A 26,578-nucleotide genomic window follows, 5' to 3' on the forward strand; every position below is an offset into this window, starting at 1 on the left:
CAGCCTCGCTTGCCCTAGCACCCCGTCGGTGTTTGTAAACAGCGTTCTTAAAATACCTTGAGCAGGATGTGGGAGCATCACGTGAACGTGCAGCTTCTTGTCAAGGTGATGGGCCCAGTTCTGCCCTCAAAGGGGAGAGCAGAACAACCCAGCTGGCTCGCCTCCGCCGCCCTGCGCCGAGCAGCGCCGAGGACGGCTCCACGTCCCACCCGTGCGCAGGGACAAGGGCTGCGCCCACCAGGGGTGCTCGGATGCTGTGGAAATGACTCTGACATCTCTGCCAGACCCAATTTGGCAGATGACACCAGCTGCTTCCCAGGGAGGTGCGCGTAACCCTGAAACGAGCTGCTCTGAAGTGAGTCAGCCAAGGCAAACCCTTCCTCCTAACACCTCTGAGCCAGGCGCGGGTGTCTGACATATGACCTGGCAGAGGGAGACTGCTAATAATACCAGCATTTTATATAGTGCTTTTCTCTGGGAAATCTCAGGTTGCTTTATACAGAAGTCAAGTTTATTTGGAGCTCAAGGCTTCTAGGATGTGTCAAGGACAGAGTTTTGGTACCCAGAAAGGCAATGTAGGAATGACCTATTGCCACAAGAGCTCTGCCACGCAAATTTAGTAAGAAATTAATGATGGCTCTGGGTAATTTGCCACTCTTAGGATCCAGAATAAAAACCCCAGAGACGATCAGGGAGGGAATTCATCTCTCATGGGATGTTCCAGGCTAGCCAGGAGAGTTTAGGTGCCACAGCCCCATTTTGTGATGTGCTCCAGGGACCAGCAGGAGTGCGAGATGGCTGCGAGAGCATCTTGAGCCATGCCAGGAGCTCTGGCTGCTCACAGGAGGGCCGAGCTCCGGGGCTGCACCCAAGGCAGGTGCCCAACCCTCGGGGGAAGTCCAGGGAGGGAGCCAGCATGGCCTCCCGCTGGGGACTGCTCAGAAATAGTCCCGAGCAGCGCAGAGGAACGCCTGGGGAGAGCGGGCGCGTACACGGCGGGCTTTGTCTGGGGCAGGTCGGCTGGGTGTGTGCTTCCTGGCATACAATTCCCAGATTAGCAGGAGCCGGGCTGCCAGCAGCTCCTCCAGCCCCACTTGCGCGGCCCGGTCATCACTGACTGGTGACCATCAGCGCTGGGAATCGCTGCCGAGGTCAGGTTCAAGCTGCCAAATGTCTCAGGATGGCCACAGGGGATGGGACGAAGCGAGGACATGGCATGCACCGGCACGATGCATGGGTGGGCACAGAGCAAGTGGGGCTGGAGGTGGACAGGATGGGATGCTTATCCCAGGCACCTGAAGGGTAAATGAAGGAGCAGGGTTGCATTTCTCGACCGCACAGGGACAGGGAGCCCCGGCCCCTCGCCAGCATCCCTGTACGAGGTCGGTGTTACCTCTCAGCCCCAGAGAGAGGGACAACCACAGGCCAAAGGATCTCGCCCTTCTTTTTGCAGCGGGTGAGGTACAGAGCCAGACCTGCCTCTTCTTACTCCCACATTAAAAAATTAATAAATAAAAGCATTAAAAGCCACAGAATAACGTGGAAGACACAAAAAAGCTGGAGGGCGGGAGGAAAAGAAGAAAGCAGGAAAAGTGATTCGACACAGAATTGTTTAATAAGGGAAAGTAAATAATCAGAGAGAGAAGCGAGAACAATTTATTCACACTAAATGCTGAATCTCAAAAAATTCAAACCAAACCTGGCCGTGCCAGTCTGTGCAGTGAGACCCACAGGTCCTTCCCCAAGGAACGGGCACGGGAGAAAGCAGGAAGGAAACGGGGCATGTACATGAGAGACAAACAGGGGGGAAGAAGAGGAGGAAGCTGGAGCGAGGGGCTCCTCGGGTGACAGAGGGGAAGCGCCAGGTCTCCTCCAGGAGGGCTGCTGGTGTGGGCGGCTCTGCTGGGGGCTGCTCCCCATCCCTGCCCGGTGCTGGCTCTGGGGAAGGAGAGATGGATGCACCTCAGGGTGGTGATGTTGGGCGGCTCTGCACCTCCAGCATCTCTCAGGGCAATAGCTGGACCCATGCCAGCACGCTGCAACCAACAGCGGGCAGCCAGGATGCTCCAACACCCCTCCGGCACCCGGCTGCTTGCACCCCCCGGGCCTCCAGCCCCATCGAGCTGGGTGCCAGCAGCACCCCGCCAACTTCAGGCATGTCCCTGCCTCATCTGCCCGTGGACCATGCTTGTGAATGGGCATCTGTTGGCAGACACCCCCTTGGAAGCCGAAAGGAGCTGCTGTGGGCTCAAGGATTGGCCCCATGCCCTCCCAAGGGAGGACAGAGACACCCCAGCATCCCCATTAAGCTCTGGGAGCCTTCCTAAAAGCTAGAAACCCGCGCCTGCCCACGCACTGCAGAGCGAGGTGGCTGCAGAAAAAGCCGAGCAAGGAGGAGAAAAAAAAACAACCGAGCAAACAACCCGCTAAAACTCCTGGCCCGTACGGTGCGAGACAAAAAAAAAACGCCTCCACACATTTTTCCAGCAATATTTAAGAGTTCCCCATCCCCCTGTCGCAGCTGCTGAAAGCAAGGCTACACAACGGGGCTTGGCACGAGGACGGGGAGGGGAGGCTGAGCAGGGACCCCACGCACCCCGACTCGCGGCACCCCGCTTCCCCGCCTCGCAGACACGCTCTTCCTGCAGGCAGAGCAGAGGAAGCCGCTCTTTCCTCTCTCTGAGGCTGTCCCAGCCTTCGGGAGGAGCGCGCTAGTCTTCAGAGGCATTTGGGAACGTGGCACTGAGCCCTGCAGGACCGGGCAGGAGCTGGTGTGGCCTTGTAGGAAAGGGGAAACTGAGGCAGGGAGTGCAGATCCACACTGCTCAAAGGCAGAGCCTTAAAACTATGCTCAGCTGATGACTGACCTCGCTGAAAGGTGCTGCTGTTTCCACAGAAAACCCCAGCTTTACCAGCACGGGGTTGTGGGGCTGACACTACGCACTTCTAAGTGCTTTGGCCCAAGTGGTCCCCCAAGGATTTGGGGCAGGAGGCTGAAGTACAGCCCCGACCCCTCGCCCTGCTCCAGCCACGAGCTGCTGAGAGCTCTCTGGTGACAACCAGCAGTGACCGCAGGGCACCACAGGGGCCCTTGGCTCATGGAGAGATGCCCCACGACGGCGCACTGAGGGTATTTTTCCCTTGACCAACCTCATCCTTATCCAAGGGCTCCTGTGTCGCTTGCTCCCAGCTCCACCCGGCTTCTCCCAAAGCAGCCAATGGTTTCTCCCAGTCTGTCTTCAGAAAACCTTGGATGAAGAAAGAAATATGTCAAAGAAGCAGTCACCCTGCGTACAACAGCAAATTAAACCAACGCTCTGAACATGTCCTTGCAGCAGGAATCGGCTGCAGGCACCAACTGCTGGGTCAGACCAGCACAGACCTGCAGGACCCTATAATCAGGTTGTCCCAAGCTTTCTGCCTGCTGCGAGGTCTGCCAGTGTGCTTGACCACTCTCCGGGGCTGACGTGCCAAGGATCAGAGAGTTTTCTTGCTGCTTGCAGGAGCCCTCGCAGCCAGGAGGCAATGGGTTTACTTCCCTGGGTGCCAAAAAAAAGACCCAGGAGATTGCAGCGAGGGCAGGGATGGGAGCTCCACTGATCAAAATGCTTCAGATCCAGCGGGCAAAGTTGGAGGGAATGGTCTGGCCAGAATAGGGCCATGCTGAGGACAGGGGTGGAGGAGCAGGTACCAGGGATTTCTTTGCTCCCTGTTTGTGGGCAGCCCAGACGATGACACTCAGAGCACACACACAGAATCATCAGAGGTAGACCCATGCCGAATGTGTCCCCTTCCAGTGGTTATACAACAGACTATCAGGAGGTGTATTTGTAAGTTATTTTGTCCTAAACAGATCCCAGCTCTTCCAGTGCCTGGAACAGACAAGCTGGCTCACGCCGCGTTCTGGGGGCACGGCAAGCAGGCTGCTCGATTAACTTCCATCACGCACCAGTAGCTGCTGCGGGAACAAGGCCTGGATGTTGGGCTTTCTTTAATCAGTTTGATAAATCTGGTGTGCCTGGGAAGTGCCTTGCCTCGAGCCTCGTATTTTCCTCGTCCAGAGCCCAGAGACAGCATAGCTGTGACGGACTTGGCACGGAGAAACCCTCAGGGTGCGGGCGGCAGCTGCATGCCGTGGGGAGCCAGAGCATCGCACCTCCGGCCTTGGCATCCTCCTGCCTCCTCACCCTGCTGGGAAAGGCTCGCCCAGAGCACGGTGACTTGCCCTTAGTCACATCCTGGCCAGTTAAACCAGGCTGTGCCGAGCCGGATGGAGGCATGGGTGCTCCGTGCTGCGCAGCGGGCTGACCGCAGCAGGGTGTGAGTCCCATTTTGGCCAAGAATCTGGGGGAGACGAGCCTGCCTCCACGGCCACGGCCACGCAAGGCGTGCCACGAAGCCTGCGTGGCCCAGGTGCATCCATCAGTGCCCCTCGATGCGCCCCATCCCTGCTGTCCCCTGCTCCCCGCAGCCAGGAGCGGGCACCCGGCGTGGCCCCACGCGTGTCGGTGGCAGCCCGGCTGCCTTAGCCCGGCTCGGCACGGTTTGAAGGCTGACAGTGCCACCTGGTGCCGCGAGGGGATGCCGCTGCCCTGCTCTGCAGGCTGACAGCGGGGGGAAAGGATACTGGGGTGCCCCCCAGCAGGACGGGGCTGGGAGCCCACCTGTAGGCAGGGAGCGCGTCGCGGGGCTCTGTGCGCAGCTCCAGCGTCGCGGGGCTGCTGTCAGCCGCCTCCAAAAGCGGCTCCTCTTCGCTCTCCAGTCCCAGCGAACTGCCCGAGGCATGAGGCTGCAGGGAAAAAATGAAGATAAAGGCCATCAGAGTTGACAAAATGCCTCTGCACAAGCTTGATCCCGATGTAACGCTATTTCCAGCGGCTGTTCGTGAGGAAAAATGCTAGGTGTCCCCACCACCACCGAGCCAATTTACCAACCATCCATCTCAGGAGTGCTTCACGCAGGTGAGGGGATCTCTCCGGGTACAGATGGGAAACTGAGGCAAGCAGGGGAAGAGGCTGGCCCCGGGTCACACAGGGAACAAGAGACAAAATCCTGAAGGAGTTTGGCCCCGGGCTCCCACACCCTAACCCTTAACTTAGCTCTCGTCCCCCGTATTTCTCCAGGCAGTGGCAGGATCTGCAGCATGGTTATGCTGGCTGGAAAAGGAAATCTATTAAAAATAAATAACAATAAAATAAACTTTCTAACGGGTTCAGGCAGTTCCCCAAGACTGCTGTTAAAACACTGCCCCGGAGTCCCCCTCTGCTGCCTGGAACAAACCATCGACCGTTTCTGAGCTGATTTAGTGCGCTGCACCAGCCAGCAGAGAGGGGGCCTGATTTGTCTGGTGTCTCCGTGCTGCACCGTTCACACCCACAGCTACGCTCCAACAGAGCGGGTTTATTAAAGCTTTATTAAGGCACGAGCCTTCCAACACCCCAGCTCCTTCCTGCTGCTCCCCCAGGGCCCGCGTCGGCACCTCTCCGAGCCCTGGCCCCGCAGCTGGAGGCTCGGCTCTGCTCCAGGTTTGTGCCTCTGCCGCAAACCTGCCTTGGTTTTGTTGTCTGGGTTGGAGACACCCACCCTCCTCCACCCGTGGCCTCACTTTGTCCTGCAGATACTAGGGGAAAACACCAGCATCCCCAACCAGACCCCTATCTCAGGTGAAGACCGAGTCTGTAGGGTCTTCTCCTGTTCTATTTGGGATCAATGTGTTAGGTAAGTTATTGCAACAGGATTGTCAGACAGCAAGATAATTCTGCACATGCAGCTCACTCCAGGGCTGCTGGGTGACAATTTGCCCCAATTAAATAACCATGGTCACAGTGGGGGCTGTAAGATGACCAGGAAGGGAATCCCAAAGGCCTGGCTCTTGCTGCTAGCCCCTTTTCCCACCCATCCATCTCTTTTTGGCAAATATCCCAACACCCATCACAGCCCTGCAGCATCCTGAGACCATTTCCTTGCTCAGCTGGAAAGGATGTGGGGGTGCAGAAGAGCTTCAGAGACACCCCTGAGAGCCCACAGCCCCGATGCGTTGGTGCCTGGGCAGTGCCAGCACCGTCCACGCTGATCCCTCCCTACACCTCTTCTTAGGTCTGTGGGCACTTAGACTTGCCCAAAAATCCTTCTCACCGCCTTCACCCCACGCTCCACATCCTCTCACCAACCTTATGCGAAGCCCAGTGCTGTCTGTTCATGCTGATGAGCCTGTTCCACAGGGAGAGCTCTGCTTTGGAGGATCCTGCACCCTGATCTGCTGTTTAAGACAAGCCCAGAGAAAGCAGTGACTCCCCAGAGCTGCCTCCCTTCCATGCTGCCCTTGGCACGGCAACCAAACATTTCAAAGGGCACACTGTGCCAGGTCCAGATCCTTCAGTACCAGGAAAGCAAACGGACCTGCTGCCGGGCACGCCTGGCACTGGATTCAGTGGCAAAGAGGCTGAGGGGCCCCATCCCATCCCATCCCATCCCATCCCATCCCCATCCCCATCCCACCCCTGGGTGATTTTCAGCACTCTCTGCTCAAGCCCTTGGGTACTCCCGCAGTGGTCTGGCTCCCCGGGCAGTCCCCCTGGTTGGCAGTCTCCAACACACGGTTTCGATGCCAGCATTTAGCCAGCAGACAGCCTGCAGCACTAGCCCCTGGACTTGTACCCCAAAAAGCAGTATACAGACCCAAAGAAGGGCTACCGGTGCCTGGGACCAGCCAGCTGCCCCGGGCAGCCCTCATGCCCTCAGGTTTAGGGGGAAAGAGGGGGCTCCTTGCCCTCTAAGCCACCCTCTCACCTTTCAGGAGCTGCCCTTTGTCCCATTCAGCATCAAAGCCCACAGAAAATGTCAGCTCGGGGCTTGCAGAGCCAGTAATGTCTTCATCAGCAGCACCCGGACCTTGGAGTAGCCCATCCCTGAGGGCGAAGAAGAATCAGGCATGACTGAATGAAGGCACGAGCAGCATGGCCATTTCGGGCCCCCTAGCAGCACAGTTGGACCCAACTGCACCCCGCCAGCAGCCAGGAGAGGCCCGGGAGCACAGAGGTTCCTGATGGGTGCCACCATTTGTGGGGAGCAACCTGGGGAGCCTCAGGGAATGGAGCCTGCCTGGGGGTACAGGACACCCTGAAACACCACACAGGTTCGGGAAGCCAACTGGGGCCTTACTGGGAGTGCTTGGCTCATTTCAGTGTTCTAAGTAGCAAAAAATAAAAAAAATAAAAACATAAAAAAGGCTACTGGCTGTTTATAATATCCAACCGAGCAGCTTTCTGCAAAGCATCGCCTGCTTGGGATCTGACAAGGCTGATGCAGCCAAGGGGGCTTCACCGTATCCCTTTGGACATCTGCATCCACAAAGACACGGCACTGAAGCGACTGTGGCCCCATGCCACCCCCCACCCATGCTTACATCTCCAGAGCTTTGTCCCCAAAAGCTTCTGCCGAGGCCACCCCGCAGGCTGCATCCTGCTGGGCCCCGCTGCCGGCAGGAGCCTCCTGCCCGTCACCAACCACCTCCAGCTCCGTGTCGCTGGTGCCAGCGCTCAGGCAGCTCCTGCTGCTCCCCAGGGAGCCCTCCAGGCTGAGCTCCCGCAGCTCCCCCAGCAGCAGCTCCGTGCCCTCCCTCTCTGCATCCCCCAGGGGCTCCCAGTACAGGCCCTGATGGCCCCCGGGATCCCTGCGGGCAGGCGAGACCCGCTCTCCCTGCGAGCTGCCAGGGTCCCTGGTGGTGCCCGGCTCTTGGCGCTCCGCTCTGGGCCCCTGTGTCCCCAGAGCACTTCGGTGGTAGCCAAAGAGCCCCCTGAGGAGCTGGAGCAGGGAGGGACGGCTGGGCACAGCCTGCGGGGCATCCATGGCTGCCAGCGCCAGCAGCGGGGCCGGCCGGTGGCACAACGGCTGGGATTGGGATTCGAATCCAACGGCCCCAACGGCCCCGGAACACAGAGCTGGGCTCTGAAATGAGCTGGGGGGAAGGATGGCACCAAGGGGGGCAACACGTGCACAGCCTGGGGCTGGGGGAGCAGAGGGACCCCAAAAAATGAAGCCTCTCTTCTACCCACAGCAACTCACTCCAGCTGCATGCCCACCTCCGCCGTGGCTTGGCCCAGCCCGGGGGTTTTGCACTGTTAAGGGAGGTGGGAGGGGGGCTCACATGAAAGGCTCAGGCACCATCCAGCAGCACAACATCAGCAGGCCAACAAGAGGCTAAAACACTTCTTCAGGCAGCAGCAGAGCAAATGACTTTGTAAACAACTTTTAAAAGGAGTTTGCCACCACGCTGCAATACGTTCACGATAACGATGGCAGCAGCAGAACCAGCAGCAAACCCAACAAACTATTTCTCCCCTGGGCACTCAGGCACACCTTCAGGGTTTTCCTAGGACTGGGATCACAGGCAGGGCACGATGTCTCTGCAGAGTTCCTGTGCTCAGCGGAGCCGTGCTGTAGCTGCAGTGCCACCGGCACAAAGCTTTCTCCACAGGTGCAGCAAGGCCCTCAGCGCAGCTCGCTGGGGGGAGTTTGGTTTTGCTTCTACGCTCAGAGTTTCTCCTGGCTGGCTCTGCCAGCATCTGCTCACCCGTGGATCTGCTACCCGTCAGCTAGCCCACAAGTGCAGGCTGCCAGAAGGGTTTTTCCCACCCCAAACTCATCTAAAACTGCCGTGTCATCGTGATCAGTTGAAACTGAGATTCTCCCCCCACCCCAGCTGCATCCTCCTGTTTCCTTTCCTCTGCCATCGCCTGGCTCAGGCAGCCAGGCAGGGCAGGGTTCCCATGAAGCACAGTTTGCAGCCCTCCTCGCCTCAAAAATTGCCCCTTCTCATCAGCCCCTTGCTCTCCGTGGGGCAAGAGGAGGGCTGGGAAGGCAGAGCTCACTGCAGCGCCCTTGCCAGCAGCAGCCCAGGTTTAGGCCGCATCAACCAGTCGGTGAAATCACTCCCTAAAACGCCACAAGTCCAGAAACCAGAGGCTCCTCATGAGGCTGTTCTGCACCTTTGTGCTTACCCCGGCAAAAGGGGCTGCAGGAAGCCAGGAAATTTTCACATCTGTATCTGCAGCCACGAAGCCAGCTTGGAATTTCTTCCCCATTGCTTCTGCATCTTAAAAGCACAGCAATACGAAGCCGGGGTTTAGACCATGTGTCAAACGATCCCCTAAATGCTTGCCACCACCATTTCCCAATGCCCATATCGGCCGTTCCCGCAGCAGAGCTAATGCTTTCACACCGATTTCCCCGTTGTCCCCAATATCTCTCCCCTCTTTAACACTCTCCAGCAGCCATTTGCAGACATCGCAGCACCTGCAGCCCAAGTGCCTGCTCCCCACCGAGAGCTCAGCTCCCACAGCCCCTTTGCTGTGGACACAGAGGATTTGTCCCAGCCTTCAGCACAGCTTATTTCTCAGTTTTCCCTGCTCAGCACAATTAGATTTATTCAGTTCGGAAAATCATAGCAATCTGATGCTCACCAAGTACCACTTTCCCAGCTGGTTTCAACAGCCATGCCACAGAGGCATCATGCAACAGACCTGAGGTGGAAGAAAAGTGGTTTGCCACAAGGAAGAAGGAATTTAGATGAGATCCCCTTTTGCAAAAGCTCTCACCAGCACCGCCTTCTAGTGAGGTAATACAAATGAGGGATGGTAAATCTGAAATGGTGGTGAACTGAGGAACAACCCAGGTTGAGGCAGTGTTGTGGAGAGAGAAGTGCAGGGTTCATCTGTACAGGATTCATCCCCTGCAGTGCCTGTGCTGGTGTATAGTCTGAAACTAGGCATGGACGATGCCAGCTGTGCACAAGAAAAGCCACCACAGAACAAAGGTTGATGGTGGGGCCTCGAGAACCCCAGGTCCGGGCGTTTCTCTGGGATGAAGGCAGACCCCTGGCTGCCAGGCTGATGGGGACAGGCCCCGTTAGCTGCTGCCTCACCTTCCTCTGCTCCATGGTTATGGTCCTATCCCCCCAAAAGCCATTTCTGAGCAGGCACAGCTCTCCTGGTCCTTGTTCCCCTAGGTCACCGCAGGCATCCATCGCTTCCCCCATCGCAGCCGGCTCTTTGCTGGTGCTCAGGGGGCGAGGGCAGCTCTGGAGCCAGGGCTGTGCCCCCTGCATCTGGGCGCTGCTTCCCCAGCGAAGCTCCAGCAGGCATTCATCAAATCCTTTTGTTCTGCTCCCCTGGGCAGGGAACATCCCACAGGACACGTCATCCCAGGGCACAAGCAGTGCTCCTACCATGGGGCAGACAGGTAATTGGATAATTACCAATCAAGCATTCAAACTGGCCCCAAATCCCTGCTTATCTGGCAGCTTGCAGCCCCAGCAGCAAAGCCCTTAGCAGCCTCCTTGGGGAAGAGGCTGGGGCAGCTCTGGGGCCAAGCCAAACAGCCACCCCCTGCAGAACTATCTTGCTCTCCAGGGTGAATCACGTCCTGTCCTCCAGCCACACTGTTTTTTTTTTCCTAACCTCCGTGGATTTCAGCTTTCCCAGGTGTGAGGCACCTCCACCACCACCGACCCTTTTGGCCTGGCGGCCCAAAAGAGAAGCATCCTCCTGGAAACCTGAAATGGTCTGAGGGCTTTAACACAGCTCCTGGCCCTACCTGCTGGGGGAACCCAACGGAGGACGCACCCGCAGCCTTCCCAAAGGCCAAAAAAAAAAACCAAAACACTGGAGACCCCAGGGGAAGCAGAAGACACCCAGGGAATCACAGCAAGCAGGGTGCCGAGGAGCATCTCACCACCCCTACACCGCTGGGCTCAGCACCCAGAGAACCTCCCCGGGTGTCCCGCAGCCGGGGGGTGCCCCCAGCCGAGGGGGTCCCCCAAATCCCCCCCAAGCCCCCCAGGAGCATCCCCTGGGTGCACGGCGCTGCTCAAAGCTCTGCCGCAGCCCCTTTCCCACGCTCCGTCCGGGGAGGGCGCCTCTAGAGGGAGCTGAGCTGAGCCCTGCCCGGCTCCGCTTCTGCATCTATGGTCTGGGGTTGGGTTTCTAATTTTTTTTTTTTTTTCGGTCTCTCTTCTTCTTTTCCCTCCTCCTCCCCGGCCCTGCTCGCTTCCTTCCCCCGCGCCGCGCCGCTGCACTCCGGGGAGGAGGCAGGAAGGGAGCGGCGGGGATGGGGCAGCTCCCCGGGGGGATGCGTTAGGGCTCCCCGCGACCCCCCCGGCCCCCCTGGACCCCGCCGGGAGCCGGTGAGTAGCGGGGACCCCCCCAGCCTCCACCGGGATGCTCCTTCCCCCGCCCCCCCCGCCCCGGGCCGGGGCTGCTGAGCGCTGCCGGGGCTTGGGGGGGGGGGGGGGTTGAAATGCACCGGGGGGACCCTGGGGAGGTGGGAGGGGAACAGAGCCCCAGGGCCTCATCCTGCACCCTCCTGGTGCGGGAGATTTGAACTACACAGAGTAATGCAGCGGGCAGTGATCTCTGGGCCAGGGCTGAAAGGTCTCGCTCCATGTTGAGCGCTGCCCCAAAGAGCAAACGTCGCCTCTTTTGGTGATGTTTTCTCCATTTTTTTTTTCTTTTTCCTCCTCCTCTCTTTTTTTTTTTCTCCTCCCGTTTCTTCCCTTGTGAGGCCACGACAGTGACAGCCCCCCCGGCACCCCCATGCTGAGCGTAGGGTGCTGGGAGGCGTGGGGCAGAGGGGTTTTTCGGGGCCATCGGTGACAAGAGCCGTGCCGTACCACGTTGGGGACCGTGGTGACATCAGGCCAGCTCCGTTCCGAGCCGTGACCTCAGCCCCGGGCATCACACGTGTGGCCCCATGGGCACAGCTGCATGGTTTCCTGCTCAGCACCACCAGGACACGGGGGGTGGCTGCAAGGTCCCCATCCCCGACAGCTGTGGCCGTTGGGCTCGAGGGCTGGGTGGGCACGGGAAAGCACAAAACTGGGCAAATTTCCCCTGTTTGCTCACTCCGGGGGGGGGGCTCTGCGCTGAGCGAGCAGGGGTTGGGGTCCTCTGGTCCTGCTGCCACTTGCTTTTTGGTGGGATCGCTGCATGGGCTGGGGGCCAGGCATGTGAAATGCTTCTCCCAGGGGACGCTCCGTGCATTTCCTGGAATGGGATTTTCATAACGCATCGGGGGGCTGGGGCTGCACCCCCCCCCCCCCCGTTCCTGCGAGTCCCCTGCCCTCCTGCACCCCACAAATCGGCCTCCCACACTGGGCCGGCCCCGGCATCTCCCTGCTGCCCGGGCACTGTCCTTTGGGAGAAAAGCTGGGAGAAGTTGAGCGATGAGCACGTCCTGGGGGCACTCAGGAAGTGTGTCAGAGGCCTTAGAGCAGAGTGAGAGAGGGTGAAACGAGGAACAGTTGAGGCAAAGGTCTTTTTAGGAGGGAAGCCTGCAGGAAGGCTGATCCTTTGGCACGTGCTCGTTAATAAAGATAAGGCTCCTGTGCCATGTCAGAGGTGTTGCTAAATCCACGGCCCAGGTGCTATCTGCTCCTTTTAACCCTTTGTGGCCTCCTACAAGAGCGAAAAGTCAGAGTGGAGGTGAATTGTCCTCTGGCTGAGTTAGACACTGCTCCTAGTGCCCTGCCGCCTCCCTGTGCCCTTCCCCAAGCCCTGGAGGACCTTCGTTTTCTTCTGCCTTGGGCTGTCTTTAAGCGTCTGGGTGTTGTAATCCTCCTTCGCACCCTCCCTGCTCTCTCCTGGCACAACATTCTCATAACCAAGGGGAATGGGGCAAAGCAAAGGGGCAGCAACCAGGAAGCAGGAGGAACGAGGGCTCTGGGTACCGGAGAGGCTGGGCTGAGGCACTGGCCCCAGCAGAGGCGGGCAGCCAGCTAGCTCAGAAATTCATTTAGTTTGCAGGAGTGGGACTTTTGGGTCCCATCTGGGAGTGGGTTGCAGCCCCTCGGCACACGCAGGGGACGAGGACACGGCTGCCGGTCCCAGATGTGCGCAGGAGGCCTGCGGTGCCCCGCGGTGCGAGAGAAGAAAGCGCTGCAAGAAACTATATTGAGAGGGGAAACTGAAAATGAAAGTTCCTCTACGGCCCCAGTCGCAGCTTGCAACACTCGCTTCCAAAGGCTTTGGCAGACAACAAGTGCGAAGCAACACATGAGTCAGCTGCGGCGCAGGCTCCGGAGTTGGGTGTTCCCCCAGACATCCTTCAGATGGAGCAGTCGGAGCCACATCAGAAATTCACGGTTCTTGGTGGTTGAGGTTTGGGCAGAGGCAGTGGGTCCATGTGAAATCAACAGCCCGTGCTGTAAAAGCTCCGGAGGCGATTAAACTCCGGCTGGACGCGTCCACGACCAGCACCGTGCTCAGCGCAGCCTCGGGCTGCAGCACTGCGAGGCACGGAAGGAATTCCTCCTGCTTTGGTTACCCACAAACGGACAGAGAACTGCTCCCAGTCTGCTCTTGCTTCCCTTTGAAGCCTTCAGATGGGAGGTGGGCTGCGACTTCAGCCTCGCTGAGCGTGCGTCTGCTGCTCCAGGCGCTCGCCGAGCTGCCCGTGCCGCATCCGTCCCTCCTCTGCTCCGCAGTCTGGCTCCCTGCCGCCCCTGGTCCTCAGCATGTTTTCAGCTTTTCCTTGGATGGCGATGTACGAGGTCGGGGAGGAAAAGGGAAATCCTGTCCTCGGAGGCGTGTAGGAAAAAACAGCACCTCCATCTGTGTGTCACCAGGGCTCAGAGTCCCTGGCTGCAGATATGCAAATACGTGAGGGCTTTCGAAGCCAGGCTGATAAACTTTGCATTTCCAGCCCCTCATCCCACCCTGGCTGGATACCGCACTTCACAATCTGTTTTATGATCTCCGTTTTTCTCTTCTGAATAATCGATGTGAGGCTGTAAGCTTGGCCCAGGTGTTGCACTCCTAAGCTTGATGTAGGTGGTTATTTATCTGCAACCAGCACGTTTTTTTTTCAGTATTCATTTTTGGCCAGAATATGATTTAAACGTTTGGGTGTCAATGTGTCCTCACAAATTTAAAGCTGGTGCAAATCAGAAAAACCTACCAGCTCAGCCCTATAGAAGGCCTGGCCTAGGAACATGTACTGGCATGCTGAACAAAAGGCAAGCCGCCGCCGTGATCTAACCCCGACCTAAGCAGGCGGCCTCACTTCCTTCTCTGCACAAACCGGGGGTGATGTCAGTGTGATGAGCAGGGGGTAAAAGCTGCTGCTGAGAAATTTGCAGAGCCCTAAACACAGGTATGGTTTTAGATTGCTTTTGAAGGTCGGGGGCAGTTGGAACTGGGCATTTGTTAACTTAATAACAACTTGATAACTTAATTTTCTTATTCAGAGAGGAGCTGGGAAGACATAAGGAAAGGGAAGTTAGGGCATCTGGATATAGGAAAAGAAAAACTGGCAGAAATTGTGGAAAACGAGCCAGAGGTGCTTGCAAAGGGGAATCGGTGTTGTTGCTGGGGCAGCTGGCTGTGGTCACAGCTTGGTTTGCTCTTGAGCAGTCATGGCCATGGCTTGGGCTGGCTGCAGTGGGGACGCAGTGGGGACGCAGTGGCTCAGCACCCGGCAGCCCTGCAACCCTTGGTGCTGGGGTTTTGCTTTCTTCCCAGCTCGAAGCTGCTCCAGGTGATGCTATTGTTTGGGCTGGAGAAGCACTTTCTGGGTCATGGGACAGCCAGTAGGTTTCCAGCAAGGGTGGGGAAGCAGGGTAGGGCACTGGGTGACTTTCCTGTTATGGCATATTACTGTCTGCAAACATCTTGATGGGAAGAAAGGAGAAATCTAGCCAAGGGACTCGGTGTGACCACGAGGGAGCAAGTGCAGGGAAGGGAGGAGCCAGGCTGCTCGTGGAGATAAAAGCAGGCAGTGCTTCTCTGAGCCCTTGGCTCAGCCAAAGGGGCTCCGTGATGCTGACCTGAGAGGTGTGGGAAGGCGCAGGAGGTCTCCAGTGTCACTGCTGATGGGCCATACCCTGGCTCACGTCCTGGCTATCCCCTCTCCAGGTAAAGCTGATCCTCCCCAGCATCTCTGCGATGGCCTCAGGGAACGACGGAGACCCACCGGGGGCCCACGGACGCTGGGGCAGCAATGGGCGCAGGCTGTCACAAGAGCTCAATTCAGGTAAAAAGAGGGGATGTGCTATTCGGGGCTGGGGCAGGAAGCATATTCATTCAGCTGTGGTTTTCTAGTTTGTTTGTTTTTTTCCTGCTGTGTTTCTTTGAAAAGATGATTTTTCATTCTTCCAAGGGCTTTGTAGGGCTGGGATAATAAGTCAGCTCCGTCCATCTCTGCAGAACTGAACTCCTGAGTTTATACACTCAGAGCTTTTGGGAAATGCTTGGCATTGGGCTGGCACAGTGGGGAGCAAGGGGGCTTGCAAAGCATGCAGCAAACGGTATGCAGGGAGCTGCTGAGAGCTGGGGTCTGCTGCCAGCTGGGTGCAGGCATGGAGGCTTGGGCGTGGGGTGAATTGCCCCAGCTGGCTGCTCGATGTGCCACAGGTGCTGGGTGTCATTTACTTTCCCTTCCGCCAACACAAGCGAGCGAAAGGTACTTGAGGTTTAAAGCAGGCAGGAGAACGTGCTGTGCCGAGCGCTTTCAGTCGTGCAGCATCAGCTGCCGGACCAAGTCGGGTCCCTGTTGTGTCGGGGTGGCAACGAAAAGTTTGGGGTCAGGAAGGGCAAGGAGCAGTGCGTCCCATTCCCTGTACACCCCAAACCCAGAAGGTGGTGTGATTGCATGGCCCGCTGATGAGTGAAACTGGGAACTGGGCCGAAAGGAAGCTGGGAAAAGCCTCGGCTCCCGTTTCGTCCCCGGCTGATAAAATGCCGCTGCACAGCGAGGTGTTCAACACGGGTGACTTCTTAACCTGTTTTGCAGGTGGACTTGTAAATAAGGCTGAGTCACTGCTGCTCTGTCAATACTGGAGATTAGAAGTTATAGCTAACTGTTTATGTATTTGAGTCCAGATCCAGCTCAGAGCTGTTTTATGGGCCTGGTTATGTTGTTTGTATTCTGGTACAGCCCAGGCTCTTCTCCATCTCGGAGTACCATTTGTTCTGGATCCCGCATGAACACATTGGAGGAGGGAAAAAAAAAAAAAAAAAACAACTGTCCTTCCCTTACCAAAGTCTACAAGGCATGAAAATAAATAAATTAGAGCAGTTGTTTACGTATGCTGATTTCCTGTTGAGGCCTATGAGATGCTGATGTGAAAACCTGCGAGAGGATCGGGCCCTGAACTCTAACCACACAGTTTTACAGTCACGCTTCCTGTACGTTTGCAAACACTTACTGGCAGTACTGGCACCTGTCTGCTTCCCAAAAATTGGGGGTCCACCTGGAATTCGGAGGATCCCTGTGTACCTCTTGGGGAGAAGCCACGTGGACTCAGGTGGCAGCAAAAATGCGCAGCTTCCAACAACGCGTGCTATGGGACTACTGGGTGGAAGAAAGCTTTTGTCACCGGCTATTAAGCCTGGTTTTCATTTAGGGCTTGCTTGCCTTTTTTGTTTGTCTTTGGATGCATAGGGAGCGAAGGGATTTCTCTGCTGGTCAGGGATTTGAGTGTTGTCTTGATCCCTTGTTCTACCAGGCCTTGCTTAGGGCAGGGACAAGATGCTGGTGTTTCTGTGACACTGGGTGGCAACCCACACTTCTCATATTTTTAGGGTTTTGCAGATGAAGGCAGGAGCCTTGTGGCAGTGTGTGATGAAGAGGAGGAACAACGTAATTCATGAACAGTCATGCAAAGGGGAGCAAACATTGCAGGAGGGCTGGGAGGCCCAGCACCAACAGTACCGAGCTGAGCTCAGGAAGTGGAGTTCCTAATTCAGAGAATTAACTCGTTAACCTTGCCCTACTTCTTTTCCCATCTGTAAAATGGGGCTGGTGGCACTTCCCTGTTCAGACATATTGCCAGGGTGTGCACACAGCTCTGGGAACGGTTGGGATAACTACACTGAGGGTCAGGTCAGGGGGACGTCCCATGTCAGGGGACATTCCATGGACACGGCTGTCCTCACACCTGCAGGTAGTCGTGCAAAATGCAGTGTAGTTCCCCTACAGTGAAGAAGGACAAGTCCATGTGATGCAAATACTATCTGTGTGGTCACACTTAGCTCCTGTATGGGCCACATTAGCTGGAATCCCAAAGTGCTTTGCTGAGAAAGGTGTAGGTGCTATATCTGCTTCTACTGCTGGGGAAATGGACAGAGATTTGAAGCAAGGCTCTGCGAGGATGTCTGCTGTGTCAGGGTTGTGCCTGGAAAACCCAGCCGTCTGACTCAGAGTTTGCAGTGCTAAACTGGCAACTGTTCTCTTACTCTGATTACCTGGGCTTTCTCATTTGCTTGTGTGCTTAATACTCACCTAACAAACTCAGAGAGGTGTACGGCTTGGTCCCTAGTTGTTTATCTTAGCTGTGGACTTGACATTGCATGCGAAAAGAAGTGATGAATTGATAAATAGTTGCTCAGACATGTTAGTCATGCGTCTGTGAGTAGCTCCATGTCTTCATCTCCAAGACCACCTGCAAAATGAGTAGAAAAAACAGTGACCTGTCTGTTTAAGCCTGGGCTCTCATAGTTTCTGTAGAGCGACTGAAACCATTTGAACGTGCTTTTCTTTGCTCTAGTGCCCCTGCAGGTCCCATCTCCAGCACAAACAGACATTGAGTATTGGATTTCCCTGTTGAACTGCATCTCCCATCAATATGAGATTTCCATTTAAAAAAAAAAAGTCATCCTTCTTATGGCTGCACAGGGGAATAGCCCTGCTCTGGAAGTGTCTTATGGCTCCTTTATTCCTGCCTGAAAAGGATGCCCAAAAAAATCATTTCTAAAAATGTTGGTGGGCCAGAGCTGATGCCCACCCATCTCAGGCATCCCACCGAGCACGGGGCCCTGCCTCCCTTTGCAGTCCCAGAGATCAGCAAATATGGGACAGGTCTCAGCTTGGGCAGCAAAGTACCCGAGCAAAACTTTGCAGCGGCCCCCAGCCCCTGCTGGGGTGGCACCCCCTGAACTAAAGCAGGTTCCTTGATTCCAGTCCAGGATCTGGACCAGAAAATCTCACTTATCGATAGAGAAATGTCAACCCTAAAACCAAGGGCGTTTGCCCAGTAGCTCTGTGTGGTGGCTGTTTGAGGATCTCGCTCCTATTTTGGGTGGGAAGATATTTGCTGTAAAGAGCAGAGCAAGGGGAGTTGCTTTGTGCTGAGCAGACGCCTCTGGGGAAGGCAGTTTTTCATTTACCTGTCTGGAAGCTCTGATCTCAGGTGCAGGATTATGCCAGCACGATGCATTTTTAAGCTGATCAGCCTTTGATCATAGATGTCAGTGCTGATGACGGGCGATAGGTTACAAGAGGCGCTGCCTGGCCTGGTGGAAGCTAGCTTCACTCCCTTAATGCAGATTCTGCTCGTCCCACACCTGAATTGCAACTGCAACCCCTCGAGGCAAAAACCTCCAGGGACTGTTCTTGGTCCCCCGAGCTGTTTTCTCCCTTGGGATCCAGTCAATGTTTCCCAGTTGGATATCAGTCTCTGTGCAGACAGCTACTGTGGTTATTGCCCATCTCCTGAGCTCAGAAGGGACGCTGCCAGGTTGCATCTGTCACTATTGCAGCCTGTAGCGGGGCTGTTAAGTTCTAATGACATCTGAGGGGTGATTTTGGTGAGGCTGATAGTTTTTACCAGCTGCTCCCCGGGAGATAGGAACAGTGAGAAAGAAAGCAGAATCCAGGCGAGGGGCTGCTCTTGGAGCAGGTCTGGCCTGGGTGCTGGGGACCGAGCACGATGGGGTCACCGCTCTGCAAAAGGGAAGCGGAGCAGAGTCCTCCCCTGCAGCACGGGGTCTGCCTGATGCCGAACCCCCTGATACTGGCCCAGGAGCCCAGAGATGCAGGAGGAGCTCCAGCCTGCTCTGCACTGCTGGTCCTGAGCATCCACATGGCAAATCCCGATCCAGAGCCTCGTCCTTCCAGTGGGGGACACCCAGAGGTGGTCCCAGTAGGTGCCGCAAGTCAGCATCTGGGAGAAAAAGGGGCACGTCCACCTGTCCTCGCGTTACTAAAAACAGTGCCTGGGATAGTTAAAAGCAGGGATTTTTGGGTACGCTTATTTCCTCTTTTGTTCTTGCAGTTTGTTTACTCTGCCTCTCACTGAAACTGTGACTCAGTCAGTTTCGTTTTCTGGTTACTGCTCCCTGCTTGGCTCCTAGTAAGGTGGGATTTGTTTACCGCCAAATAAACCTGCTCCTGCAAAACACAAAACAGTCCCCTGAAAACACAGCCACCGGGGCTTGTCACTTCCCTTCACCTTTATTTACGCAGCCCAAGTTCCCTGTAACCCAAGTCTCCGCACGACAGGTCCTCTGCTGTCCCTGCACCACCCTACCCAGGGCTGGGTCCATCTCCCTGGGGCTGCGCAGGGGCCATGGAGATGTCACCATCCCGTAGCATCGCTGTGTTAGGAATGCAAGTGGCCAGAAAACTGTGCGCCCAGGCTGGTGGGTGGATGTGCCGGGATGCCGGGGCCGGGTTTTGGCTGGGTTTGCTGCAACGAGGTGCCCTGCTTGCTGCTGCAGGTCTGCCTGATGGTCGTGTGCTCCCAGTGCATCTTGAAAGCCGTCACCTAAAGCCACAGGTCTGTGGGGTCTTGCTGCCCTGCTGCTCCTTTAACTGTGCCCAGTGCTTTGCACCTCATTTAATGTCTGTGAATCTGTGGTGTGCACGTGGTATTTCTGTCCCTTACATTTTGTGGATGTGCTTGTGGTATTTCGGTCCCCTACAGGTTTTGCAGATGTGCCCATGGTATTTCAGTCCCCTATAGATTTTGCGGATGTGTCCATGGTATTTTGGTCCCCTACAGATTTTGCATCTTAGAAAAGAAATTGGGAAGAAGGGCATTAACTGGACTTTAGAGCCGATTCCCCCAAATCCTGGGCTGCTAAACCAGTGCTGTAAGCCTGAGTGTTTCTCCAGCCAGTATACATTCCCCGGGCTAGCTGAAACCAAGCTCTAATCAGAGACACCCCGTGACTGACCGGGTACTTTCCCCAGGAGCTATGCAGTGCGTGAGATAAGGTATCGGTCACCATGGTACCTTTGGACTGGGATGCCTACTGGGGGCTCCCTGCTCCAGGTCCCAGCCGCAGCCAGACCCTTTCCCATCCCCAAGCAGCACAGGGAGGTGCTTCCCTCTGCTCAAAGGATCTGCTCCCGTGCCCCACGTGTGGTTCTTGAGCCCGAGCAGCATCCAGACGGGCGCAGGTTTGCCGCCACCGCTCGCTCCTGACTCATTTCCTGCCTGAGCTCGGTTTTCGCGCGCGCGCTGTCGGAGCCGGTGACGTGACTGCCTGGGTGCCTGTCCCCGCTGAACCCCGAATACCTGGCGTGCCAAACCCTGCTTGTTTACGAGAGCGAGGGAGGGAAGCTGCGGCACCCAAACCCAGCAGCAGCCCCGGCTCACAGCCCGGAGCCTCGCCGTGCCCAGGGCTCGTTGCCTCCACGTGGGTTCATTACCAAAGTGCAGGGCCTGGGGGTCCGCACACAGCTGTGTTCAGACCCATCGCTGGGCTGTTTGTCTGCTTGCCAGTGCAAGATAAGGAGCCACCTTTTTGGTTTATGGTTTCTGATTTAGTCCAAAAACTCATCTTTCTGTTCCTGCCGGCAGCCCATGCACAAGGCGCAAACCCTCCCCTGGCCTCGTCGCTGATGGGTGTAGGTGAGACTGGCAGTGAGCGAATGAATCAGCCGAATTTATATCAGTTATTCCAAATTACTATCAGTTATTCCAAAATGACCAGTTTAACCTTTGGTCACCGTGTCATTGCTGATGCCACACGAGGGCACGATCGTGGGTGGCATTTAAATAGAAATAACCCTGGGTTGTTTGCTGAGGGAGGCTTTTCTGCACTGATTGAGCTTTGCTGCCTCTTGGGGTTTGGGTCCAGGATTCCTGAATTTGTCTGTGCCGAGCGGTTCCCTTACAGAGAGGTGCTGCCATGTGGGGAGAGCTTGAACATCAGCAGTGTGTGTGGTGACAGTCCTGTGTCTGGCCAAAAAAAATGATCTAAATGTGGGCCCGTGCCCCTCCAAGAAACAAGTCTGGCTTCGAAATGAGCTTTCTGAGAACTGATCCATGTTGGATTGCTTTAGTGTTACTTTCTGCTGTTCACTTACGGCTGTGAACCCCAACCAGTCCCCTGCAACTGCAAGGGAAGAGGCAAACTTGGCTGCGTTTGTCACGTCCTGGGGGCTCCTGAAATGCTGTGCAGGCCCCTGGCAGAGGGCTCGGCTGGCTGCTGAGAGCAGCGACCGCCCGAAATGCGAGCACCATTTGGGTGTTCACCCAAGGGAGAGGGGCTGGGGATGAGACTTGGGGCTGCAGGGTGAGGGGAAGGATGCAGACTGCGATGGGAGGGCACCACCAAGGATGCATGTGGAGGGAGGAGACGTTTGAGCAGGCCAGCACAAATTCAGGCTGGAAAAGAAGGTGTGATCCCTTTCCAACTTGGGGAAAGCGAGCAGATGAGCTGCCCCCTCGACTTTTCTTCCCCTTGTCTCTCTCAGAAGACCAGGTGGTTCAGGAGACCGAGGAGGTGTTTCGGAGCTACGCCTTCTACCGCTACCAACAGGAGAGAGAAGAGAGCGGGGAAGAAGTGCCCTTGGACCCGGAGATTGCGGAGATCCAGCAAGAGCTGGGCAGGTAAAACTCAGGCACCAAGCGCACGCACATGCCTCTACCCTGCCCCAGGCCAGGCTCTGTTACAGACCTGCTACTGGTCTTACTGGGAAGCCTGGCCTGCCTGTAATGCCATTTTTCCCCTGGGCAGCACCGGGAGCCTGGTGGGGAGGCGCCTGGCCATCATCGGCGATGACATTAACAAGCGGTACGACGCCGAGTTTCGCTACATGCTGAAATCCTTGCAGCCCACCAAGGAGAATGCCTACGAGTACTTCACCACGATCGCCTCCAGGTAAGGCACCAGCTCCCTTGGTGTGGGCAGGATGCCTTTTCCTGGAGGAGGCGAGGGATGGAAAGGTCCCGGTGGGTGCAGTGTAGCCCAGTGAGGCCTTGCCCCCAGCCCAGAACAGCCGCCCCCCCTGCAGCACACAGACTCTGTCGGTTCAGGCTCCATCCACGTCCCTGCCTTGAGCTTTGTCCAAGCTCACCGTTACGGTTCCTGCATTTTCTGCCTCTTCTCTTGCTCCTGCTGGCACAGTCTTCACACGTTGCCCCCTCGGCCGTGCAGCGGCGGTCCTTGCTCAAGCTGTCTGGGGGCAGAAAGTCTGGGGAAAGTGGCTGGGAAGTGGGGCCAAGCAAACGTCCCAGCTCCCATTCAGGTGTACAACCAGCCCCGGACCAAGGCATAGCTGCTGCTGGTCCCAGCACCGCCTGGCTGGTGGCTGGAAGTCCTGGAGGGCCGGGCTTTTTGGGGGCACAAAGCAAACACAGCCCTGGGGAAGGGCAGGCACTCGCTGCCTATGGTGGTGCCCACTTGGAGCAGGATGGGGCTGGCTCAGGACATTGGGATGCCCCAAAAACCTGCAGCTGTCCGATGCAGGTGATGCGTGCCCAGCTTTCCCACTTCAAGCACAGCAACAGGGTGAGGACTGAGATGCAAACACCTGGATAACTTTTTGCCCTGACTGCACCCGGTGCAGGCTCATGTCTGTGTCCTGAGCCACCTTACTCTGCAGCATTACGCCGGCTCCACCGAGGTGGTCGCGGATGCTCCAACTGTGCCTTGAGGGGCTAAGTCCTCACCCCTCTCCCTGCATTTTGTCCATAAGAAAACCAAGACCCCGTGCACATTTAAGGGTTTGCCCAGGGTCCTGCAGAAGATTCCTGGCAGGGGTTTTCTGGGTCCTGGCCCCGGGATCTGGCAGCTCCCGTGGTGCAGACCTGTCCCCGCGCACCCTCCGCTCGGTGTGTGTTGTCTAACTGCCTCTCTTCTGTCCTCTTCCTGCTCCCCTCTCCTTGGGAAGCCAAGCTGCGCTGTTTTCACCGCTTTGCCACCCTGAGGCGGTTAACGCACCGCAAACAGGTAAATTAAACTCTGTCCCCCTCTCTGCGCTACCTGTGTCTTCGTGGTTCCTTCCCTCGCCCTCTGCGACCGGCTCTGTGGAGAGGAGAGCTCCCTTCAGCTGTGCAGGGACAGCTGGGGCAGCACCAGGTTAAAATGCAGCGCTTACTTTTCTTTTTCCCCTTTTTATATTTTTATTTTTGGTTTTATTTTTCTTTTCCTACTTGCTTACCTTGCTGGAAACCAAGAAAAAAAGCCTTCAAAAAGCAGTCTGGGTAAATCAGTGCCAAACCTGCACACGGCAGATTTGTGCCCACAGCAGCTGAAACTGGGATCAGGAACACTAGGACACAACTTAGATGTATTTTGGAGCCCCCCCGGCCCTTGGGAGCATCAGCAGAAGGCAAGATCAGCTGTAGGTCTAGGAGGGGTTTGTGCACGAAAAGGGAAAATCCTGTTCCTTCTGCCTTAGATCTGCTTAAACTTCCTTACCTCCGGGTGTGATCCCCCAGGCAGGGGATGCTGAGGGGTACTTGGGCTGCAGTTCTTACTCCCAGCTGCACGTGCAGCAGCTTTGGAGCTTGCTGCAGCTTACAGCCTGGTAGCTTAAAGTGGCAACTGCTCCAGCTTGCCGGGGTTAACACCCTGGCTTCTGAAAACCCAGGTAGCTCAGGAGGTTCTTCACAGGCAGCTGGCGTGCCCTTGTATTTGGGTGCAGACCTGAGGGAACGATGGAATGGGCAGGAGGGTGGCAGGACAGCCACAGCCATCCCAAGGATTCCACCCCAGCAATTCAGAGCCTTTAGCTGTGTGCGCAGGATTTGGAAGCTTCTTTTTTTTTCCTATGACATCCCTAACCCACCTGGCTGAGGCAAACAGTGTCTGTGGCCGAGGCTGTGGTTGCTCTGCTCCAAAAGCACGTCAGGTTATCGAGGTCTGCGTGTTGCTTGGCCACAAAATCACTGCTTTGCCCGGACGGCAGGGATGCACCTCGAGGACTAGGGAGGCGAGCCTGCCTCAGCAGAGTTTTTGGGGGTGAGTTAACCAAACCCATCGGCTTCGTTTCAGCCTGTTCGAAAGCGGCATTAACTGGGGCCGGGTGATCGCGCTGCTGGGCTTCGGCTACTGCATGGCCATCCACGTCTACCAGCACGGCATAACAGGCTTTCTCCGCCGCATCGCCCGCTACGTGACGGAGTTCATGCTGCGCAACCGCATCGCCCAGTGGATCGCCCAGCAGGGAGGATGGGTGAGCCAGCGGGGCCACGGCTTGTGCCCCGGGGGATTTGGGGGGGGCGAGGGGAGGCTGATGGGCTCTGTAGAGGTGCAGCTGAGGTTGGTGGGGCCGGCAGCGTGGGGCAGAGCAGGAGGCCGGCCCAGGCAGGTCTAAAGCCCCCTGCTAACTCTCTGTTTCCCGTCAGGTGGCTGCACTCGATCTGGACAATGTTTACATGAAGTACATGCTGGCGGTGGTGGCCCTGGTGATGGTGGGGCATTTAGTGGTACGACGCTTCTTCAGGCCCTGACCGACGTGGGGGCAGAGGCTGAGGGGTCCGGCCAAGCTCTCTCTCAAACCTCTATCCTGCATTGACGTCTCCCAGGAGGGGGGGGGGCGGGATTTGAGAAACCTCCAGGGGGGGAGAGAGCGCAGCTTGGACCCGTGACCCTCCCGCTGCAGGATGCGGGGTCTCTGCCACCCACGGCGATGCCACCAGGAGCTACAGAGAGAGGCAGCAGGGGGGAAGGTTTGACTTTGGCTGCTTTAAGCCTCACTGTGCTGAGGACAGAGCATCACCGTGACTCCAGTAGCCCGCAACAGGGAGGCAGGAGAACAGGCTCCTCTGGAGGAACAAAAGCATTGTCGCGGTAACGCCGGCGTGGGCGTACGTGTGCGTGTGTCTCATGTCTCGTCCACTCTGTGCTGATCCTAAGACACTCCGTGGGGTAGGCGCAGAGCTCCCCCGTTGCTGCTGGCTCTAGCCCAGACCTGCATTCGAAGAGGGATTCCAGCCTCGGTTGCTCCGAGCATTGGTTATAAGCCCCTGGAGGGGTGAGCCAGCATTAGAAAGCCATGTGGTGCTTGCTTTCACCTTCCCCTGCTCCTGAGCCCGAATACTTGAGCTTTCCCTTTCCTTTTAGCAAGCAGCCCCTACCCGTTTTTATAGGAACACGGTGACAGGAGCACAACCTGTTATCTGACAATCGATGGCAGCAGCCAGCAGTGCTGGCATGAGCAGACTTTCCCTGCCACAGCCCAGACCCCAAACCTGCAGCATCCCATGGCCGATGCTGGTCCCAGGGCTGCAGTCATACCTCGCTGCCTGCACCCCAGCCCTCACAGGAGTTCAGACACCGTGTGCCAGCAGGCCTTGGGAAGCAGCAGGTTTCCAAACACTAAAAAGCTGTGGGGTGGTGACTCGGGGGTGTGCAGGCAGCCTGCCCTCCCTCCAGTCTGCTGGCTGCTTCCATCCAGCACACTGGCACGTGAGCAGCCCCAGTACGACCACTTGGTCCCCTTGCTCTCAGTGGGAGGCACTGGTTGCATCTCTTTCCTGCACGGGCTCTTTGATGTGTCCTCTTTGAGCCAGGGCTGCCACATCAGGGCTGCGGGGGCAGTAGGGCACAGCACGCTGCCCCGGCAACCTATGACTTTTTCAAAGGATTTGACCTTGTTCTTGACTAATGCTTGAACATGAGTTTTGGGGGAGGCAGGGATGCAAGCAGGCACCGCTCAATCTCCGATCTTTCTGACTTTTACAAAGTAGGGAGAGCATCCCAGTGCGGATTGCACGGTTTAGCTCTGTCTGCTCTTTTTAATCCAGGTGACTCTGTAAGTCTTGAAACTGTGACTGGCCCTGTCTGAGCCATTCCAGCATCACCGAGCTCCTAGAGCAGCTCAGCCAGCTGGGGGAGGGAGCCAGGGGGACCTCGGAGGTAGGAAATGAGCCGTGGACCCGTGCCTGAGCTCCTCTCCTGTCACAGAGGGATCCCTGGGCTGGAGCAGCACCACAGGTGTAAGCAGCCTGAGCCTGCTGCCCACTGGGACCACCCCACAATGGCTGGACCTTGCCTGGCTTTGCTGCTGCAAAACAGGCTGGGGACCACGACTGCCCTTGCTCGGGCACATCCCCTTGGCAGGGGGGTCACCATGGCAGGGCAGAGCCCAGCTCACCCGCAGCCCTGCCTGGGGTCACCACGGTGGGCAAACTGGGGACAGAGAGAGCAGCCCTTCTGCCCCACCATACCAAAGGTGTTCCTGGCAGACACCTGGCTGTCGTGTTTTTAAAAACCTTCCTCTATCACCTCGCCGTGTCATTAATTCTTACCTTTGTCTTCAGGTGGATTTTTTCCCTCAATGTCTCTCCCTTGGGACTACGTGTCCTGTCAAAGCACAGACAGAGGACACCTGGCAGCCTTCCTCCTTGCAGCTTAGCAGGACCAGCCATAATTTTGTATCACTTATGTCCCTCACGTTCCTTTTTTTTTTTTTTAACGAAAGAATAGCAAACTCTTTGGCCTCTCTCCATATCCGTCTTTCTGTGCCCATCATTTTCTGCAGCATCCCAATCCCTGGTGGAGTGTCCTGGACTGTACTCCCTAAAAAGGCATTAAAATATTTGCTATAATATTCCTCTGCTATA

General features: G+C 56.6%; 2 protein-coding genes across 6 annotated transcripts; one reads left to right on the forward strand and one right to left on the reverse strand.

Moving 5' to 3' along the window:
• Window positions 1-1,583: 1,583 nt before the first annotated feature.
• LOC121059262 lies at window positions 1,584-7,902 on the reverse strand. Of its 2 annotated transcripts, none has more exons than XM_040535863.1 (6): window positions 7,406-7,902; window positions 6,790-6,908; window positions 6,171-6,256; window positions 4,665-4,789; window positions 3,151-3,248; window positions 1,584-1,938 (listed from the first exon to the last, which is right to left on the reverse strand). In XM_040535863.1, the coding sequence occupies exons 1-5, from the start codon at window positions 7,846-7,848 to the stop codon at window positions 3,158-3,160; spliced, it is 864 nt and encodes a 287-aa protein (XP_040391797.1). In that variant the 5' UTR covers window positions 7,849-7,902; the 3' UTR covers window positions 1,584-1,938; window positions 3,151-3,157. The 2 variants fall into 2 exon arrangements, with proteins under 2 accessions (XP_040391797.1, XP_040391796.1); XM_040535862.1 differs by having other exon boundaries at window positions 6,171-6,259; window positions 7,406-7,899.
• Window positions 7,903-10,911: 3,009 nt separating this feature from the next.
• BAK1 (BCL2 antagonist/killer 1) lies at window positions 10,912-26,576 on the forward strand. 4 transcript variants are annotated; one of them, XM_040535864.1, is made up of 7 exons: window positions 11,015-11,182; window positions 14,910-15,027; window positions 21,481-21,616; window positions 21,744-21,887; window positions 24,006-24,186; window positions 24,359-24,439; window positions 26,276-26,576. In XM_040535864.1, exons 2-7 carry the CDS (start codon window positions 14,940-14,942, stop codon window positions 26,561-26,563), a joined length of 918 nt encoding a protein of 305 aa, XP_040391798.1. In that variant the 5' UTR covers window positions 11,015-11,182; window positions 14,910-14,939; the 3' UTR covers window positions 26,564-26,576. The 4 variants fall into 4 exon arrangements, with proteins under 4 accessions (XP_040391801.1, XP_040391798.1, XP_040391800.1 ...); XM_040535865.1 differs by lacking the exon at window positions 11,015-11,182 and adding an exon at window positions 13,032-14,148; XM_040535867.1 differs by having other exon boundaries at window positions 10,912-11,182; window positions 24,359-26,576.
• Window positions 26,577-26,578: the final 2 nt, after the last annotated feature.

This window comes from Cygnus olor, chromosome 24 (genome assembly GCF_009769625.2).
Source record: "Cygnus olor isolate bCygOlo1 chromosome 24, bCygOlo1.pri.v2, whole genome shotgun sequence".
NCBI lineage: Eukaryota > Metazoa > Chordata > Aves > Anseriformes > Anatidae > Cygnus > Cygnus olor.

Bases quoted from the DNA above. Each gene is read 5' to 3' on its own strand.
- LOC121059262 (XM_040535862.1), bottom strand. From the start codon at position 7,848: ATGGATGCCCCGCAGGCTGTGCCCAGCCGTCCCTCCCTGCTCCAGCTC. The intron at 6,260-6,789 runs GTGAGAGGGTGG...TGTCTTAAACAG, and splicing joins CAAAGGGCAGCTCCTGAAAG to CAGATCAGGGTGCAGGATCC. The intron at 4,790-6,170 runs GTTGGTGAGAGG...TTTTCCCTGCAG, and splicing joins AGCACTGGGCTTCGCATAAG to CCTCATGCCTCGGGCAGTTC.
- BAK1 (XM_040535864.1), top strand. From the start codon at position 14,940: ATGGCCTCAGGGAACGACGGAGACCCACCGGGGGCCCACGGACGCTGG. The intron at 21,617-21,743 runs GTAAAACTCAGG...TCCCCTGGGCAG, and splicing joins ATCCAGCAAGAGCTGGGCAG to CACCGGGAGCCTGGTGGGGA. The intron at 24,187-24,358 runs GTGAGCCAGCGG...GTTTCCCGTCAG, and splicing joins TCGCCCAGCAGGGAGGATGG to GTGGCTGCACTCGATCTGGA.